At 47.6% G+C, this 22,207-nt stretch overlaps 1 protein-coding gene across 3 annotated transcripts in view; it reads right to left on the bottom strand.

Annotated features, from left to right (window-relative positions):
• LOC138491108 (probable cation-transporting ATPase 13A4) overlaps positions 1-22,207 on the bottom strand; it is a 1,567,030-nt gene that overhangs the window by 688,310 nt on the left and 856,513 nt on the right. For all 3 annotated transcript variants that reach the window (XM_069617430.1, XM_069617431.1, XM_069617432.1), the window contains one exon: positions 11,394-11,455. In XM_069617430.1, the coding sequence (XP_069473531.1) occupies positions 11,394-11,455 (62 nt within the window). The remainder of the gene's footprint in view (positions 1-11,393; positions 11,456-22,207) is intronic.

Raw genomic sequence — 22,207 nt, 5'->3', positions numbered from 1 at the left:
TGCTAACTTACTCCACGGCTGATCCGGTACCACATTTGGAACTATTGGAGCCTCTCTCACCACTCTGCATTTGTCACTCGTTTGGCAAACTATACAATCCTTGACACACCTTTCTGCACACCTGTCAATTCCCGGCCACCAATAGTTCTGCCTCAATTTCCTTTTCATAGCCGCTTCTCCAGGATGCCCCTGATGAGCCAGTTCAACTAGTATTGACCTCAGGGAATGAGGAGGAACAATGCACCTTCCCCTCCTTAACCTATCCTCACATAAATTTAACTCATTTTTTACTTCCCACCAAGTATTGAATTTACCATCCAAATATTTCCTTTCTGGCCACCCCGTAACTGTCCAACCTTTGACTAACTTGAGGTCATTATCAGAGTCCTCTTCCTTCGCCCATTCCTCCTTGCTGACCGCACTTTTTACCTCTGCTACCACTAACTCCTCCTCTGTCACTCTGTCCTCTATAGGCTCACCCTTAAGAGGCAGTCTGGAAAGGCAGTCTGCCACCACATTCCGCTTCCCTGGTAAATAGCTCACTTCAAAGTTAAAGTTTTGGAGTCCCAGACCCCACCTGCTTATTCTTGGAGAACCCGTGGCCCACCTACCACTCTCAAACATCTGAACCAGTGGTTTGTGGTCCGACCTGACCACAAATCCTCTTCCCCACAAGAAGAACTTAAAATGATTTACTGCCCAAAACATGGCCAAAGTTTCTCTTTCAATGACAGAATATTTGCTCTCTGCCCCTCTTAGCGTCCTAGACGCAAATGCTATCACTCTCTCAGTATTGTCCTTATTGTACTGCACTAACGTCGCACCCAGTCCCAACATGCTCGCATCCACTACCAATACCGTTTTGTCCTTGGGTTCAAATCTACCTATGGATGGCGCCTCACCCACAGCTTGCTTAATACACTCAAAAGCTACATCACATTCCTTAGACCATTCAAACCTCACTCCCTTTTTTAGCAACATTCTGAGAGGCACTGATACCTTGGCAAAATCCTTCACAAATCTATGATAATATTCGGCCAAACCGAGAAATGATTTCACCTGCTCTTTATCTTTGGGCACAGGTGCGCACCTTACTGCTTCCACCAAGTTCTTTTTTTGGCCTCACCCCTTGCTCATCTATCTCATGTCCCAGATACTCCACCCTATGTACTGAAATCTTACACTTGCTCCTCTTCACTGTCAACCCTGCCTCCCCCAATCTGCTTAACACTTGTCTCAACACTTCATCATGTTCTTCAGTAGAACTAGCATATATCAACACATCGTCCTGGAACACAATAATGTTTTTCACTCCACTCAACACCGTCTCCATGACTCTTTGGAACACGGCTGCTGCGGACGCCAGCCCAAATGGCATCCTACAGTATCTAAATGAACCAAACACCGTGATAAATGCTGTGAGGTGTTGACAATCCTCCTTCAACGGGATCTGATGATAAGCTTGTGAAAGATCAATAACTGAAAACACTTTGGCATTGTTCAGTACTGATAGCTGATCACCTATTATTGGTAAGGGATGTCTATCCACTAGTATATTTCTGTTCAGATCTCTCAAATCCACGCATAACCTAATGTCTCCATTGGTCTTAGCTGCTACTACTACCGGTGATAGCCATTCCGAGCTTTCACTCTTCTCTATTATTCCTCTTTGGAGTAATGACTCCACTTCTTCTTTGAGTTTCTCATTCAATCCGTGAGGTACTGGTCTCACCTTGTGCACCTTCGGACTGGCCCCTGCCTTTAATTGAATTTCATGTTCAAAACCTTTCAACAATCCCAGTTCCTCCTGAAACACCATGGGATACTCTTTTTCCCATTTATCCTTCAATTCAGCTACATCAACTGGTCTCTCCGCATTTGCCTGTATCCTGATTCCCAATTTCCACTGTTCTTCCCATCCCAGAAGTGAAGAACCTTCTTGAGTAACGTATATCTCTGCTTCACAGCTCCTCCCTTTGTACTTGATGGAAGCTCGGAACATCCCTATAATTCCAATTTTAACATTTCCATATGCATACGGCTCAATATTATGCTCCTTTAACTTTGTCACGTCTCCTTGCATGCAGCTCAAGAATGTCGCCTTGGACATTAATGTCCACGGTGAGCAACTGTCCACCTTCATTGTCACCACTCTTCCATCAACCATGAATACATCGGTGGGTGCACCTCCCTTGCTTGATACTTCTGTTACTTCCAATACATGCTTTGTTTGGTTGATCCTTCCCACTTCTAAATCTTCACCTTGTTCCGCCATCCTTCCTCCTGCTTCAATGCTCTGCACCGTCCCTGATTCCCTACACACTCTCGCGAAATGCCCTTTCTTTTTGCACTTTAAACACGAGATATTCCTGGCTGGACAAAACATGCTTGTGGAAATATGAAGGTTACTACCGCACTTGTAGCATTTGATTTCTTTGTTGAAGCCAGTCTTGCGAAATCCCTTCACAGCAGCCACTTCTCCCTCTGACTTGTCTCCCTTCATAGTGGTCATATATTTATGGGTCTGTTCCATACTCCTTGCCATTTCTATGGCCAACTCCAGTGATGCATCCTTTGATAGTAACCTCTCTTGTATCTTTATGTTATTTGTGCAACAGACTAATTGGTCCCTTATAAGAGAGTCAGTGAGCGGCCCAAATTCGCACGTATGACTAAGAGACCTCAATGCTGCAATGAAGTTTTCCACCGGCTCTTGTGGATCTTGTATTCTTTGGAAGAACTTGTGTCTCTCAAATGTTATATTTTTCTTGGCCTCAAAATGGACCTCCAACTTCTTTTCTGCTATAGAATACTGGTCCATCTCTCCCTGGCCTTCTTGTGGAGGATCCGGTAATCCATCATAAACACTTCTGCCTTCGGTTCCCAAATTGTGCAGCAGGATTGCCTCCTTTCTTGCTGCTGCAAACTTATCCCCTCCAATGGCAATCAGGTACGTGTCAAAAAGCTTCTTCCACCTATCCCAGCTTATAGGTGGAGCACCAGGTTCTGACAGGAACGGTGGCGGAGGTGACATACTTGCTGCAGCCATTTTCTTGTACTTAGTGGCTTACTTTCCAATTTTCGCCCTTGGTGTAACTTTACTTTTGTCTCCAATACTTTCTGCCAGTCTCCTGTGCTGTCCTTTTAGTTGATTCTTATATATGAATAGTATTTATTCACAATATTACAGTCTTACTTTGACACACCATATAATTCAGACTATGCCATTGCTTTACTGTCCTCTGGGAGGCAGTCTTCCTGTGCACCCTACCAGCCACTGGGGTTTCACCTCTACACAGAATTTTCTTTCCTTGCGCCTCCTCTCTGGCTATGCCCCCAACCCCCCCTCTCCCTGCTCCTCACCTTAGTGTCCAATGAGAGGGGGAGTGGGCAGCACCCACCAGGACAGACAGCCTTTCCTTGTGTGGCCGTTCACGTGAGAGTGGGGAGAATGTCCCCCTGCAGCGCCACGCTCCGAGGCACTGCGGAGACAGCTGCTCTTCAGGCCCCCTCCTCTCCACCGGCTTCCTCCTGTTACAGCTATAAATAGCACATTCCAATACAAAGGAACGTCGCTAGGCTCCTCGGCAAGCTCCGTGTGCCCCCTCGTCGCCACTTGAAGAAGGGAGGCCACACTGAATAAACAAGTAATTGTTTATTTCACACGGAGCTCGCCAGTCGCCCCTCTTCCTTCAGGCCGCCTTTCATCTCTCCCCAACTGCCGTTCCTCGCTGCGGTCACGCGACTCTCATTACAACCAAGCTCGAGAGCGCGCGTGACCGCCGCGAGGCACATTCCATTCTTTACACTATGTCTTCAGTGTCTGCACCTGTGTAGCATAGGCTGGGCTACTCCGTAATCAGGTCATCTAACTGTGTTCATGTGGGCTGACAGGGGGCTGGCCTAAGGTTATGTCCAAGATGTTCACCTTCCTGCATATTAGAACTAGCCTGGAGAGATGGCTAGCCCCCTTCCCACCTCTTTCCAACTTTACGGGTGCTGCATGATTGAGAGCGGGTCTCTCTTTGCATCCCCACAGTAGGAATAAGAAGTCTTTGAAACCATCAGTAAGCCAGAGGATCTGAGTGATGCGAAAACTCTTCCCAGGTTGCGAGAAAATTACATTGAATCGGCCATTGGCGGGTTTTGGGCTGGAGAACAATTGTTTTTTTATTTAAAGAAACCTTGGCGGTCAGCCTTGATGACTTATATTTCATGATTCACATTCCCTGATGTTAAGTTTGTATTCACAGGAGTTCTGTGATCTCTGTCTGTGTGTTTGACCTCACAGACAGATTTCTCTGAGAGCTGTGTCAAGCAGAGAACGGTATCAAAATCCTCACTGAGAAGCTCAGGAGAGGGAAACACTTTTCCCCTAAAGGATATGTGTCCATTCTTCTGTTGAGTGATTGGGTCTGTCTAGAGGGTTTGAATGGCTCTCCCTGGGGACTACGGTTGTAGGTAAGCGACCAGGCAACAGGGATTCCAATATTACACTGCCCCACTGGATTGATCATCTGGTGAGAGTCTTGACTCCCAGGACAGGTCTGGACTGAGTCAATGCGACTGGTCCTTGGGAAGTGATTGGAACTGCAAGAGAGTGACCCCCTAGATCTTCCCCATTTTGCCCCCATGCTTACCATCCACATGCTCCGGGAGGCACTCAGCTCCCTGAGGCATCTCGCCTGGCGGTCCACCAAGCTAAGCAGGGGACTACGTCACAGGTTCTCGAGAATACTTTGAGCATGTGTGGTTAAGACTCACTGCATACTGGTTACAGGATTGAAATCTCCACCAGCTTCTGGGAAAAAGACATCCAACTGGTTCATTGTGTGCAGCCTGGTCAAGGATCAAGAGGAAGAGACCATAGGATTACAATGCACAGCTTCTCTGGCACAGGAAAAAGAGACATCTTAGTATTTCATTTATTTTTGTTACCAGAGCCAGAAATCCTTCTGGAGCCATGAAGGAGACCTTTGGGGACACTGGGGTGTGCTAGTTACAGGTGTCCAAACTCCTCCAGGCCAAGAAAAGTTGTGACTCAACCCTGCAAACGAAGGCCAAACGCGACAACCCACACCAGATTTGAAACAAATATAAATCTTTGTTCGGCTTGAAATCATGGTCCACTCGTTATTATGCAGTGACTGAGCTTCTTCTGGAGGCGATTGGGGCTGTGGGGCAGAAGAAAGAGATTGCAGCAACCGTGGAGCTATTTCAGTGAGAGACGGATCACGAGGGGCAGCAAAAGAAGGAAAATAATGAGGTGGATGCAGGGCAAAAAAAGGAGTAGATGGACGGGCAGAAGATGAGGAGAGCAGAGATAAAGTGATATCAAGAAGTGGCATTTGAAAAGGCAGAGATGGAGGGGCAGCAGGAAGAGGTATGTAAAGAGGTGGATGCAGAGAGGAGGAAGACTGCAAGGACATGGATGTGAAACACGAGTCAACGGCAGAAAACAAGGAAGCAGATGCAGGGCAATAGTAGGTTTAGCAGGAACATAAGGTGGGTGAGGGGCCAGAGGAGGAGGGATAATAAGACCTGGAACATGAGGTGGACGCAAGGCTGGTGGAGGACGCTGAGGACACTGATGTTCAGAAGGATGGGCCAGAGGAGGAGGGACATGGAACATGAGGTGGACGCAAGGCTGGTGGAGGACGCGGAGGAGACTGATGTTGAGAAGGATGGGCCAGAGGAGGAGGAACATGGAACATGAGGTGGACGCAAGGCTGGTGGAGGACGCGGAGGAGACTGATGTTCAGATGGATGGGCCAGAGGAGGAGGGACATGGAACATGAGGTGGACGCAAGGCTGGTGGAGGAAGAGGAGGACACTGATGTTCAGATGGATGGGCCAGAGGAGGGGGGACATGGAACATGAGGTGGATGCAAGGCTGGTGGAGGACGCAGAGGAGACTGATGATGAGAAGGATGGGCCAGAGGAGGAGGGACATGGAACATGAGGTGGACGCAAGGCTGGTGGAGGACGCAGAGGACAATGATGTTCAGAAGGATGGGCCAGAGGAGGAGGGACATGGAACATGAGGTGGATGCAAGGATGGTGGAGGACGCAGAGGACACTGATGTTGAGAAGGATGGGCCAGAGGAGGGGGGACATGGAACATGAGGTGGATGCAAGGCTGGTGGAGGACGCAGAGGACACTGATGTTGAGAAGGATGGGCCAGAGGAGTGGCAGTCTGTGGAGTATGAGGAAGAGGCTGACCAAGCTGGTGCTGGTGGGCCTATCCCTTGGAGCGTTTAGGTCAGGCAAGGAACTTTCCCATCAATGTCTAACATGTTCTACTTCTGGGTGTGGCAGTGCCTTCCCTACCGGAGGGTAGGGTGCTGGCCAATCAGTGCACAATTGTGTGGAAGGTCTGAAGACAAAGCTTGTGAAAGGTCATGAATTTAATCTGTAAGCACATTCACAGGTTGTGAGCTGACCTTTAAGAGGCATGTGCCATCCACCATCTTCGTCTCCAGAGTTCCCTTCTCAAGTGGTGGAGAGGAAGCACCTGTGTACGGGGGTATTTCCCCACCTTGACCTAGAGGATGGCAATGTGAGAAAGAAGCACAGCCACAGCTCACTGTGGCACTGGCCACATTATGTTCTGCAATGCCACCCCAGGGAAACAAACATGCAGCCATAATATTCCTGGCCATTGACCTTCAGAGACAGGATTGTCTAATGCATTGTGTTCCAAAATGTTGCAGGCTGAGCCCCTCTGAGTATAAATCCTGTTGATAACCCCCGATGCATACTTGCTTCTATTTTCTAATAAACAGTCACTGTCCTGCCATTAGAAATAGACATGCTCCCCCTGCACATCTGTAATACCTTCTCCCGATGTTACCTCCAATTGCTCAGCACCTTCTCCTTGCTCTCGCCTCCAGCAACCTCCACTCCCCCACAGTTTCTGTATCACTCTTGAAACTCCTCCAATTGTCAGCCTCAACCTGCTTCAACAACTCCCATCCTCTGCATGAGATGCCTGTTTTATAGAGAGCAGTAACCCCTTCCCCTGGGCAGGCTTTCCCTTCAGTGCCTGCACCTGCATAGTGTATGCCTACGCTCTATGCTTCTATTGCTTATATGTAAACATACAAGTACAGTCATTTCTTACACAATCAGACAGGCACAGTATTCTCTCTAATCAGAAAGGCGACAGGGTAAGGAAGTCTCGGCAGCTATAGTGTGGCAAGAAATGCAACGGTACTGGAGTACTAGAAAGGATGCTCCGGCGAGACGCAAGACGCGATACTTCACACACCACGCTCAGAGACAAGTTGTGAGGCGGTTTCCTTAACCACGACGCTGCGCTTGTGAAGGGTGACTCGTTACTGCTTGAGAACGGCACTAGAGAGTGCTGTGGCTCCAAACTAATTGTAAAATTTAGACCACCATTTACCACCGCAAGTTCTCTAGAGATCACGGCACACTAGTGGCCTTTTCTAATTTGGAAGTTCATCTGGGAAGTTCTTTGACTAAGTGACTAGATCCACACAGTTTACAATTTGGATATTATCCCTATGATCCCCCCGGGAGATCTACCACACTATCCACCAGAGAGTGGAAGACGTCAAGTGGCTGAAAGAGACACAAGCTCTGAGCTTCGTCCAGACTTTATTAAGGATTTCTCAGTATAGATCCCTGCATCAAGAGGGACCAATTTAGACAGCTCCTGAGGAATGGTTGCCATTTAGGGACTATGGACAGAAACATGTCAAGCCATGGCCTCTGCTAACTGCAAAGGCGTATGCATTACATAGAGTCATAATAACTCCAAAAGATCCTATAGTGACCTATGGACTGTATTAAACTATCCAGGTTTTGCATTCAAAAGCCTGCTCTTACCTCGTGAGAACACAAGCCACTTGGTGCGCACTTTTGTAAATCTTGCACTTTCATGACTGCACTATATTTACTATTGTGTATGTGGGTCTCTGTGATTTTTTGCTTGTATTTTGTATGCACCACAGCTAATTCTGAGTTTTTAACATTGACGGAATAAAGATTTTTGTATTTTTTCAACCCATGAATTCACTTCTTTCCAGTAGTCCAGTACACTGGGATTCCTTGCCACACTATAGCTGCCGGGACTTCCGTACCCTGTTGCTTTTCTGATTAGGTTTTAGATACCGGGGAGAGGTAAGGGCCGTCTATTTACAGTATTCTCTCTGACACCTACTAATAGGAAGCTCCATCCGTGCTCCGACCTGCAGGCTGATATACCCCTAATGCAATCCTGCATGGAATGATATGGACTTGCCAGAATCAGGAATGCACACCTATAGTGACTGTATTCTCTAATACAAAACCGGACTACCCACATTGCACAACCACAATCTACACACCCGATATACTGAACAACAAAAGGCATCCACACAGTATTTAATTACAGGCCAATGAGCAGCATAACACATCACAAGATTATCAACAGGCACAATGTGTCGGGACGCACCCCAGCCTGTTCCTGCTCATAACAATAGAACGATGCAATAAAGAAGGTTTGAAATGGTGAAGGTGACAGATCGACGAAGCACAATCTTTCAAGTTTGCAAAAGGAACCAACAGTCGCCTTTGCCGGGTCCGATGCCATTGACCAGCTGCTCTTTGTAGGCTACAGGCTGCCTCAGTATCCAATGCCATTAAAGCATTAGGCTTCATGCATCAAGGCCACACATTAGATTGGATCGCAGACCTCAACTGTCGAATATCGATTTGATCCAATGCCCCATGCCCCCATATTATCGACTTCATCATCCCTCACCCTAGGAAGCATCAGTCCACTGCACGGCCCCTGCCACCTTCACTGGCATGAAGCTTGCGGAAGCTTGCGGAAGCTTACTCAAGAACGCATCCTGCCTTGCTTGACACTCCAAACCTGGAGCTACTTTTCTCTAATGACCCGAATACTCTGTCAGACCACTATGTCTCAACCCTAACCCCAGAAGTAGACACTATTGCCTCATTAGCTCCCTGCAGAGCAAAACCGGTCAGACATGTGAATTCCTGGTTCACACCCGACCTCCTAGAACTGCGAAACCTAAAACGGACAGCAAATTCTGCATGGAAAAACAACCTTCCCGACACCCTGAGGTCGGAGTACACCACAGCTTCTAAACAATATAGGTTAGCCATTATCTCAGCAAAATCGACCTCCTTCCATGTGAGAATTGCCAGTGGCAAGTCGGACACCAGAGAGATAGTTACCATCCTTAGGGAACTTGAAACCCCTGCCTCCCCTCCTCCTTCCCTGACCAAGGATGACACCTGGTGCACAAATTCCCAAACTGCCATGCTGAACAAAATCGACAATCTGAACAAAAAACTTACCAGCGACCAAGCAAGCCAGCTTACCCTCCTAATGTGTCAGCCATTGCCCTCGCTCCCCTGGAGCCTGGCACCCCACAGTTTCGCTTGAAGGAGATCACTGAGGAACAAGGCTTAGCCATCCTCAAAAGCCTAACACCGTCTAGGTGCAAAGGGGACGTCTGCCCTGCCCCTGTCATCAAGGACTGCGCTGAAGTCCTTGCCCCTTTCATCGCTGCCTTTATCAATGCCTTCTTCACCACAGGAAAAGTGCCCTCCAGCCTCAAGGAAGCATGGGTACTTCCTCTACTAAAGCAACCCTCGCTAGACCCTGCGGCCCCTAAGAACTACAGGCCCACCACCAGAGTACCTGTCTTACTGAATCTCTTAGACAGAGCTGCCTATCTACAAGTGCAGCTTTATCTAGAAAGAAGCCATATCTTGGGAATGTGCCAATCTGGTATCCACCCTGGTCATGGCACTGAATCGGCCCAGCTGGATTTAAAAAAAAACTGTTGGATGAGATCAGGGACCAGGGTCAACCCACCCTCCTCCTTCTTCTTGATCTGTCAGCAGTGTTTGACCTAGTCGGCCATAAAATCCTGGGTCACCACCTACTCACCTCGGCCAGCTTCTCTCAGGAAGCAGAAACCTGGAGTACCTCCTTTCGAGAGGGGAGAGCTATGAGAGTGTATTCTGAGAATGCCTGTGCCTCGCCATCGCCGACCCCTTGTGGTGTACCTCAAGGATCATTTATATCCTGTACACACTACAACATCTTTACTAGACCCCTCTTTGCCATTCTGGATTCCATCAGTATAGCCTATACCAACTTGTAGATGACACACAAATCCTCCTCCCACTCAAGGATGAAGATTCTAACACCCTCAAGGCTGCCTACTCCACCGTTCAAACCTATATGGAGACAAACCGCCTCTGCCTGAACGGGGATAAGACAGAGATCATGCGTATATGGCCCCTGACGTTCTAAAAAAACGAAATGACCAATACTCAGCATTCCTCATTGAAGACACCCTGATCACAGTCTCTGCATCGGTGAAATCCTTAGGTGTCTACCTCAAAGCCACTCTCTCACTGACCGGCCAAGTTAATGCGATTGCCTCCTCTGCAGCCAACACCACTAAATTGCTAACTGCTTCTAGGCCCTTCCTATCCACAGATAACTGCTCAACCATCGCACATGCAGTCATAGGGGCCAGGTTGGACTAATATAATAGCCGCCTTGCTGGAACCTCTTCCGGAAAAATCCAAAAGATGCAAGCTGTGCAAAATAACACACTCCGAGCAGGCCATGAACATCTCAAAAAAAGAACGCAACTCAGCAGCTAGGAAGGCAGCTCACTGGCTACCCATCCGTGAACCTATTATTTTGAGAACCATGTCCATTACCCACTAATGCCTCTCGAATATGCCCCACCCCCTACATCCTCCAGAGAATTTTGAGAGCCCCGTCGTCCAGGTTAACCAGGACCCCTATCTACACCGCCTCACCCAGCCCAAAGTCAGACGAGCTAAAGCAGGAGGCTCGAGCTTCCCCAGATCGCAGCCAAGCAGTGCTTCCCACCTTGAAAGCAGAATCTTCATATTGGGTTTTTAGGAAATCCCTAAACACCTGGCTGTTTGCATACTTGGTGATTGTCTACTGATCAGGTCTTTTAACTGACTTTCTGCTCACTCAACTGTCTTTGTCTACCTTGCATGTGTAACCGCTACCCCTAGCAGCGCCTCGATGCCTTCGGGTTGTTTGTGCGCTTTACAAATGAAAAAAGAAATGGTGTACAGTGAGGCTCCAGTTGTATATGCCAATTGCCGCATAGCAGTGCCCAGAGGCAGCTCCTTCTACCAAAGATTATATGACTGTAATTGCTGATCTCTGTGAGAGATTTCAATAAAACATTATTCTAATGATATACACATATGTTCTGATTGGTATATTATACTAACAGATTTCTGTTGATTGGCTCAAGGTTTCAATTTTCATAACATGGAACTTCACATTTTCTTGGGTCTACATGTTCACTTTAAGCAACATCTGCGGTAAGTTTGCTGATCGACCTACCAGCGTTCTCTGGACGGCGCAATCCCCCAAAGATCCAGGCCATCTTCCGTCAAGGTTCCAGTCTGTGGGCAAATAGACATAGTGTATTACCCCCATTGCAGTCATCAAGGATGTCTTTATTTCCACCGATAAATAATGCAGTGGCTCCACCTGCTATCACAGCACCCAGATTCTGAAACGCTTTGGCGATTATAAGGTATCTTGGCACCTTAGCATGCATCTAGAATTCCAAGATACCATATTCCCACATCTGGACTTGCACCCTGAGAAGGTATCTCTCATATTCCCACATCTCGACCTACACCTAGAGGAGGCGTCTCTCATATTTCCACATCTGGACCTACACCTTGAGGAGGTGTCTCTCCTACTCCCACATCAGGACCTGCACCCTCAGGAGGTGTCTCTCATATTCCCACATCTGGACCTACACCTTGAGGAGGTGTCTCCCATTTTCCCACATCTGGACCTACACCTTGAGGAGGTGTCTCTCATATTCCCACATCTGGACCTTTGCCTTGAGGAGGTGTCACTCATATTCCCACATCTGGACCTACACATAGAGGAGGTGTCTCTCATATTCCCACATCTGGACCTACACCTAGAGGAGGTGTCTCTCGTATTCCCACATCTGGACCTACACCTTGAGGAGGTGTCTCTCATATTCCCACATCTGGACCTATGCCTTGAGAAGGTGTCTCTCATATTCCCACATCAGGACCTGCACCCTCAGGAGGTGTCTCTCATATTCCCACATCTGGACCTGCACCCTGGAGAGATGTCTCTCCTACTCCCACATCAGGACCTGCACCCTCAGGAGGTGTCTCTCATATTCCCACATCTGGACCTACACCTTGAGGAGGTGTCTCCCATTTTCCCACATCTGGACCTACACCTTGTGGAAGTGTCTCTCATATTCCCACATCTGGATTTACGCCTTGAGGAGGTGTCTCCTATTCCCACATCTGGACCTACACCCTGAGGAGGTGTCTCTCATATTCCCACATCTGGACCTATGCCTTGAGGAGGTGTCCCTCCTATTCCCACATCTGGACCTACACCCTGAGGAGGTGTCTCTCATATTCCCATATCTGGACCTATGCCTTGAGGAGGTGTCTCTCATATTCCCACATTTGGACCTACACCTTGAGGAGGTGTCTCCCATTTTCCCACATCTGGACCTACACCTTGAGGAAATGTCTCCCATATTCCCACATCTTGACCTACACCTTGAGGAAGTGTCTCCCATATTCCCACATCTGGATTTACACCTTGAGGAGGTGTCTCTCCTATTCCCACATCTGGACCTACACCTTGAGGAGGTGTCTCTCTTATTCCCACATCTGGACCTATGCCTTGAGGAGGTGTCTCTCATATTCCCACATCTGGACCTACACCTTGAGGAGGTGTCTCCCATTTTCCCACATCTGGACCTACACATTGAGGAGGTGGCTCCCATTTTCCCACATCTGGACCTACACCTTGAGGAGGTGTCTCTCATATTCCCACATCTGGACCTATCCCTTGAGGAAGTGTCTCCCATATTCCCACATCTGGACCTACACCTTGAGGAGGTGTCTCTCATATTCCCACATCTGGACCTATGCCTTGAGGAGTTGTCTCTCCTATTCCCACATCTGGACCTACACCTTGAGGAGGTGCCTCTCCTATTCCCACATCTGGACCTACACTTTGAGGAGGTGTCTCTCGTATTCCCACATCTGGACCTATGCCTTGAGGAGGTGTCTCTCATATTCCCACATCTGGACCTACACCTTGAGGAGGTGTCTCCCATTTTCCCACATCTGGACCTACACATTGAGGAGGTGGCTCCCATTTTCCCACATCTGGACCTACACCTTGAGGAGGTGTCTCTCATATTCCCACATCTGGACCTATCCCTTGAGGAAGTGTCTCCCATATTCCCACATCTGGACCTACACCTTGAGGAGGTGTCTCTCATATTCCCACATCTGGACCTATGCCTTGAGGAGTTGTCTCTCCTATTCCCACATCTGGACCTACACCTTGAGGAGGTGTCGCCCATTTTCCCACATCTGGACCTACACCTTGAGGAAATGTCTCCCATATTCCCACATCTTGACCTACACCTTGAGGAAGTGTCTCCCATATTCCCACATCTGGATTTACACCTTGAGGAGGTGTCTCTCCTATTCCCACATCTGGACCTACACCTTGAGGAGGTGTCTCTCGTATTCCCACATCTGGACCTATGCCTTGAGGAGGTGTCTCTCATATTCCCACATCTGGACCTACACCTTGAGGAGGTGTCTCCCATTTTCCCACATCTGGACCTACACATTGAGGAGGTGGCTCCCATTTTCCCACATCTGGACCTACACCTTGAGGAGGTGTCTCTCATATTCCCACATCTGGACCTATCCCTTGAGGAAGTGTCTCCCATATTCCCACATCTGGACCTACACCTTGAGGAGGTGTCTCTCATATTCCCACATCTGGACCTATGCCTTGAGGAGTTGTCTCTCCTATTCCCACATCTGGACCTACACCCTGAGGAGGTGTCTCTCATATTCCCATATCTGGACCTATGCCTTGAGGAGGTGTCTCTCATATTCCCACATCTGGACCTATACCTTGAGGAGGTGTCTCCCATTTTCCCACATCTGGACCTTTGCCTTGAGGAGGTGTCACTCATATTCCCACATCTGGACCAACACATAGAGGAGGTGTCTCTCATATTCCCACATCTGGACCTACACCTAGAGGAGGTGTCTCTCGTATTCCCACATCTGGACCTACACCTTGAGGAGGTGTCTCTCATATTCCCACATCTGGACCTATGCCTTGAGAAGGTGTCTCTCATATTCCCACATCAGGACCTGCACCCTCAGGAGGTGTCTCTCATATTCCCACATCTGGACCTGCACCCTGGAGAGATGTCTCTCCTACTCCCACATCAGGACCTGCACCCTCAGGAGGTGTCTCTCATATTCCCACATCTGGACCTACACCTTGAGGAGGTGTCTCCCATTTTTCCACATCTGGACCTACACCTTGAGGAGGTGTCTCTCATATTCCCACATCTGGACCTTTGCCTTGAGGAGGTGTCTCTCATATTCCCACATCTGGACCTACACCTTGTGGAGGTGTCTCCCATTTTCCCACATCTGGACCTACACCTTGTGGAAGTGTCTCTCATATTCCCACATCTGGATTTACGCCTTGAGGAGGTGTCTCTCCTATTCCCACATCTGGACCTACACCCTGAGGAGGTGTCTCTCATATTCCCACATCTGGACCTATGCCTTGATGAGGTGTCTCTCCTATTCCCACATCTGGACCTACACCCTGAGGAGGTGTCTTTCATATTCCCATATCTGGACCTATGCCTTGAGGAGGTGTCTCTCATATTCCCACATTTGGACCTACACCTTGAGGAGGTGTCTCCCATTTTCCCACATCTGGACCTACACCTTGAGGAAATGTCTCCCATATTCCCACATCTTGCCCTACACCTTGAGGAAGTGTCTCCCATATTCCCACATCTGGATTTACACCTTGAGGAGGTGTCTCTCCTATTCCCACATCTGGACCTACACCTTGAGGAGGTGTCTCTCGTATTCCCACATCTGGACCTATGCCTTGAGGAGGTGTCTCTCATATTCCCATACCTGGACCTATGCCTTGAGGAGGTGTCTCTCATATTCCCACATCTGGACTTACACCTTGAGGAGGTGTCTCCCATTTTCCCACATCTGGACCTTTGCCTTGAGGAGGTGTCACTCATATTCCCACATCTGGACCTACACATAGAGGAGGTGTCTCTCATATTCCCACATCTGGACCTACACCTAGAGGAGGTGTCTCTCGTATTCCCACATCTGGACCTACACCTTGAGGAGGTGTCTCTCATATTCCCACATCTGGACCTATGCCTTGAGAAGGTGTCTCTCATATTCCCACATCAGGACCTGCACCCTCAGGAGGTGTCTCTCATATTCCCACATCTGGACCTGCACCCTGGAGAGATGTCTCTCCTACTCCCACATCAGGACCTGCACCCTCAGGAGGTGTCTCTCATATTCCCACATCTGGACCTACACCTTGAGGAGGTGTCTCCCATTTTCCCACATCTGGACCTACACCTTGAGGAGGTGTCTCTCATATTCCCACATCTGGACCTTTGCCTTGAGGAGGTGTCTCTCATATTCCCACATCTGGACCTACACCTTGAGGAGGTGTCTCCCATTTTCCCACATCTGGACCTACACCTTGTGGAAGTGTCTCTCATATTCCCACATCTGGATTTACGCCTTGAGGAGGTGTCTCTCCTATTCCCACATCTGGACCTACACCCTGAGGAGGTGTCTCTCATATTCCCACATCTGGACCTATGCCTTGAGGAGGTGTCTCTCCTATTCCCACATCTGGACCTACACCCTGAGGAGGTGTCTCTCATATTCCCATATCTGGACCTATGCCTTGAGAAGGTGTCTCTCATATTCCCACATTTGGACCTACACCTTGAGGAGGTGTCTCCCATTTTCCCACATCTGGACCTACACCTTGAGGAAATGTCTCCCATATTCCCACATCTTGACCTACACCTTGAGGAAGTGTCTCCCATATTCCCACATCTGGATTTACACCTTGAGGAGGTGTCTCTCCTATTCCCACATCTGGACCTACACCTTGAGGAGGTGTCTCTCGTATTCCCACATCTGGACCTATGCCTTGAGGAGGTGTCTCTCATATTCCCACATCTGGACCTACACCTTGAGGAGGTGTCTCCCATTTTCCCACATCTGGACCTACACATTGAGGAGGTGGCTCCCATTTTCCCACATCTGGACCTACACCTTGAGGAAGTGTCTCTCATATTCCCACATCTGGACCTATCCCTTGAGGAAGTGTCTCCCATATTCCCACATCTGGACCTACACCTTGAGGAGGTGTCTCTCATATTCCCACATCTGGACCTATGCCTTGAGGAGTTGTCTCTCCTATTCCCACATCTGGACCTACACCTTGAGGAGGTGTCTCGCATATTCCCACATCTGGACCTATGCCTTGAGGAGGTGTCTCTCCTATTCCCACATCTGGACCTACACCCTGAGGAGGTGTCTCTCATATTCCCATATCTGGACCTATGCCTTGAGGAGGTGTCTCTCATATTCCCACATCTGGACCTACACCTTGAGGAGGTGTCTCCCATTTTCCCACATCTGGACCTACACCTTGAGGAAATGTCTCCATTATTCCCACATCTGGACCTACACCTTGAGGAAGTGTCTCTCATATTCCCACATCTGGATTTACACCTTGAGGAGGTGTCTCTCCTATTCCCACATCTGGACCTACACCTTGAGGAGGTGTCTCTCGTATTCCCACATCTGGACCTATGCCTTGAGGAGGTGTCTCTCATATTCCCACATCTGGACCTACACCTTGAGGAGGTGTCTCCCATTTTCCCACATCTGGACCTACACCTTGAGGAGGTGGCTCCCATTTTCCCACATCTGGACCTACACCTTGAGGAGGTGTCTCCCATTTTCCCACATCTGGACCTATACCTTGAGGAGGTGGCTCCCATTTTCCCACATCTTGACCTATGCCTTGAGGAGGTGTCTCTCATATTCCCACATCTGGACCTACACCTTGAGGAGGTGTCTCCCATTTTCCCACATCTGGACCTACACCTTGAGGAAGTGTCTCCCATATTCCCACATCTGGGCCTACACCTTGAGGAAGTGTCTCTCATATTCCCACATCTGGATTTACACCTTGAGGAGGTGTCTCTCATATTCCCACATCTGGACCTATGCCTTGAGGAGGTGTCTCTCATATTCCCACATCTGGACCTACACCTTGAGGAGGTGTCTCCCATTTTTCCACATCTGGACCTACACCTTGAGGAAGTGTCTCCCATATTCCCATATCTGGGCCTACGCCTTGAGAAAGTGTCTCTCATATTCCCACATCTGGATTTACGCCTTGAGGAGGTGTCTCTCATATTCCCACATCTGGACCTATGCCTTGAGGAGGTGTCTCTCATATTCCCACATCTGGACCTACATGTTGAGGAGGTGTCTCCCATTTTCCCACATCTGGACCTACACCTTGAGGAAGTGTCTCCCATATTCCCACATCTGGACCTATGCCTTGAGGAGGTGTCTCTCATATTCCCACATCTGGACCTACACCTTGAGGAGGTGTCTCCCATTTTCCCACATCTGGACCTACACCTTGAGGAAATATCTCCAATATTTCCACATCTGGACCTACACCTTGAGGAAGTGTCTCTCATATTCCCACATCTGGATTTACACCTTGAGGAGGTGTCTCTCCTATTCCCACATCTGGACCTACACCTTGAGGAGGTGTCTCGTATTCCCACATCTGGACCTATGCCTTGAGGAGGTGTCTCTCATATTCCCACATCTGGACCTACACCTTGAGGAGGTGGCTCCCATTTTCCCACATCTGGACCTACACCTTGAGGAGGTGTCTCCCATTTTCCCACATCTGGACCTACACCTTGAGTAGGTGGCTCCCATTTTCCCACATCTGGGCCTACACCTTGAGGAAGTGTCTCTCATATTCCCACATCTGGATTTACACCTTGAGGAGGTGTCTCTCATATTCCCACATCTGGACCTATGCCTTGAGGAGGTGTCTCTCATATTCCCACATCTGGACCTACACCTTGAGGAGGTGTCTCCCATTTTCCCACATCTGGACCTACACCTTGAGGAAGTGTCTCCCATATTCCCATATCTGGGCCTATGCCTTGAGAAAGTGTCTCTCATATTCCCACATCTGGATTTACGCCTTGAGGAGGTGTCTCTCATATTCCCACATCTGGACCTATGCCTTGAGGAGGTGTCTCTCATATTTCCACATCTGGACCTACACGTTGAGGAGGTGTCTCCCATTTTCCCACATCTGGACCTACACCTTGAGGAAGTGTCTCCCATATTCCCACATCTGGACCTTTGCCTTGAGGAGGTGTCTCTCATATTCCCACATCTGGACCTACACATAGAGGAGGTGTCTCTCATATTCCATGCATAAGGAGCATATAGAGAATGTAAAGGTGGGAAATCCCAGGAACCATACAGGGAAATATTGTGCAAGTGCCACCTGAGAGTAAGAGAGTTAATGGCCGGTCTAAGGGCGAGGTAGATGAATGGGGGTGGCTTATCAATAAACCATTACAACTCTCATGACATCAGTCGGACAATCACCCGTGAGCGGAATCAGAATTTGCATATCATCAGCATAATTTGTGTATAAAATATCCTGCTCATCTAAAATGTCGAATAAAGTTTTCATAAAAAGATTAAAAAGAGTGGGCGAGATGAAAAAACCCTGTGACACTCCACTGAGGAGCTCAGAGGAATTATGAAAATCTCTTGCCAGTCGACCAGATAAAAACGATAAAATTCAATCAGCCGACTTCTTAGAGAGATACATTAAAATCAACCAGAACAAATGCTGCTGAAAGATGCAATAAACTAGGGAGGGCCATCTTATCACTATCCATAATGTGCATCATAGTCGCATTCAGGTCTAAAAGGGCAGCCTCTGTGCCATGGTAAGCACGGCCGCCCGATTGACTTGACCCAAGAAAAATATGCTTTTCTGTGTGTGCTTGTAGCTGAAGGCAAGCTGCACGATCCAATATCCTGAGCATAAAGGCAACACTAGTAATTGGTCTATAATTTATAAGAATGTTGGGATCCAATGAAGTTTTCTTTAACAAAGGCATAATCCATGCTTGCTACAACAGGAGGGCACTGATGCAGACAAGAGAGACCCACTCACAAAGTCAGTAATTAACGGATCTTCCGTACAATGTATTGCTCTTAACGACTGAATCACAATTCCCACCTCAGAAACCGATACCTCCCTAAAATTAAACCAGGGAGGAATGAGTCCATCCAATGGAACAGGATCAACAGGAGGGGCTAGGCCAAGTCGCTTCTGGGAGAGACATCTGCTTTAAGTAACAACTTTCTAAAGGAGAGCCAGTTGGATACTAATGCACCAATATTGATCCCTGACCAACATATCTGGTATCTTAACCTCGGGGCTATGAAGTTCTCTTAACATGAAAAACAACTCTTTCCAGTTAGAAGAAGCCTGAGTAATGCAGTTATTCAAGTACTGCTTATTACACAGTCCCGGTAAGATCTTTGTTAATATCCTGTTAAAAGAATTGACCAATTGGATTGGGAAGAAGAGTATCTTGTCTATATAGCAAACAGGCTTTGGTTGGGGAACCGGCTCTAGTATCTAGTTGGTGTCTGTTGTTCTCAAAGCTGACTCTTCAAAGCCTGCAAGAACTCTTTCTTCCTCTTTTCAAGCCCTGCTATGTATTCCATTGTGCTGTAGGTTTCTTGCTGGGGAAGATCTTTTTCGTTGCTGGTGCCCACTGTGCGGAACTCTCTGCCGACACACTTCCATGACATCTCTGAGCATCTTCAGTTTCGCAAGAGCCTGAAAATATATATATTTTGAACCTGCTTCGGATCAGTCCTCACCTTATCTCATACCAGCTCCTAGATGTCTTATGGCCTTAGCTCGCTCTCTAGAAATAGCTTTACATTACATTCCATTACATTGTTTTAACAAAAAACACTAACATCAAGAGATCTCTCCTTGTTTTGTGATCTACTTAGATCTCAAAGCAGAGTTCAACAAAGTCTGTGGAGAGCTTCTGTGGGCCGAAATGAGAGACTATGAAATAAGTGGAACATTGAATCTAAAACTTCAGTCTCTGTTAAGCTGGAGTTGACATAGTGGAGACATCACCATCTTGGTGGGCCTTAGGCGGGGTTTCTGCTGGATCCTACATTGTTTAATTGAATATGGCAGACACATTAAAACACTCAAGTGATTCTGTGAACAATGTTCCGCTGAAAAGAACCAGACATAGGATTCAGTGTTTATGTTTTGTGGATGAATTGATTTGATTGGACCAGCCCCGAATTGGACTCCAACGGAAACACGTAGTAGACAATAACTTAGAAGTAAACATGAAGACAGTCCAAATCATGTGCATTGAATCACATTGGAGGGTCTTTGGACAATAAACCAACAGACGAAGTCAACAAAATCATCGATCTTGGCTATTTTATATCAAACGTGAACTCTGAAGTGTTTAGAAACCTTCATATTTTGATCAAAATCAAGGCTTTAATGTTGGCCTGTCACAAAATTGTACAAACAGAACGTTATTCAGAACTTTTTATATAACATGGACATTGTCCTGAACTTCAATCTTGGTTGGTTACACTTGGAGGGTCTGATGTGGAAGTCTGGCTAAACCGGTTACACTTGGAGGGTGTGATGTGGAAGTCTGGCTGAACCGGTTACACTTGGAGGGTGTGATGTGGAAGTCTGGCTGAACCGGTTACACTTGGAGGGTGTGATGTGGAAGTCTGGCTGAACCGGTTACACTTGGAGGGTGTGATGTGGAAGTCTGGCTGAACCGCTTACACTTGGAGGGTGTGATGTGGAAGTCTGGCTGAACCGCTTACACTTGGAGGGTGTGATGTGGAAGTCTGGCTGAACCGGTTACACTTGGAGGGTGTGATGTGGAAGTCTGGCTGAACCGCTTACACTTGGAGGGTGTGATGTGGTAGTCTGACTGAACCGGTTACACTTGGAGGGTGAAAATAGTTTTCATAGTGCTAATAACTTAGCATACGTTAAGAAATTAGAAATGTACAAAACAATTCATATGGTGAGAAAGGTGAATATATTTGATTGTAAAGCGGATTGGGGCTTCCTCCCTCCATTAGACTAGCACAAGTTGGATTGGGAGGTGATTCTGAATCCGATTCGTTCGGGCACAGTGTACTGTTCAATAACCCACATGAAACAAGGAAACTGAAGGAAACATGATTGAATTGGGACCGGTCTAAACATCTTAGTTATTTGGAAATGACGGCATGCATGAAGGAATACCCTCGGCTCCTTCTGACATATGTGACAACACTATGTTACCTCATTCAATTTCTGAGGAAACAAGCGAAACTGCTTTTTAACCATTGACCTTAATTTAATAAACACAAATTAAAGAATGAAGATCCCAACCAATGCTAGAATGCACAGGTTGTGTAAAGATCACACATGTTTTGACATGCTTAAACACTCGTGCATGTATTGCACGGCAACATGGCCAACTATATGTCCATGATGTAAGGGCCTTGAGAACGGAGGGATAAGGGCTCAAACATCACTGCTCATTAATGAAATCGTTTTGTAACGAATGGATGTCAGTAGTAATGGTGAACTGCAAGAACATTGATCCTTACAATATATATAATATCATTTCTAAATGTGAGGGTGTTCGCAGTGTAGACTATTACGTGGGATGCAGTTGTTCATGTTTACTCTTGTTTTTCTATGTTTCTAACTTGTCTGTGATGTACTGGTTGAATGCTTATTTTATGTCTGTGGAATGTTATTACGTAACCAGACCCCAACTCCCCATCTCAGTGCCTCCTTTCTGATTCTTACCTCACATCTCACCCCACACGTCATTTCCAAAATACAGCAAGACTCTGGATATTTGCAGTCACACCCTCCCTGCTAAGCCTCTGCTTCCCTTTTCCACCAGAATGCCTTCAATGGGAAGCTCAAACAGAGGGAGAAGAAGGGTCAAGGGGGATAGAGTATGGAGGGTGGAGAAAGAGAGAGAGTGTGTGTGATATAAGGAGTGTATTCCTGCCCTTTCTGCCTGCTGTTCATCAGTGCAGCCGGATCACTGCACCCCGCGAGTGTGGAAACGAAGGAGAACCTGAAGAAGGTGCATTTACTAATCA

The sequence above is a fragment of the Ambystoma mexicanum genome, chromosome 10 (assembly GCF_040938575.1).
Source record: "Ambystoma mexicanum isolate Mex_15411 chromosome 10, UKY_AmexF1_1, whole genome shotgun sequence".
Taxonomy (NCBI): Eukaryota; Metazoa; Chordata; class Amphibia; order Caudata; family Ambystomatidae; genus Ambystoma; species Ambystoma mexicanum.
This window is presented reverse-complemented; position numbering and strand designations above follow the sequence as displayed.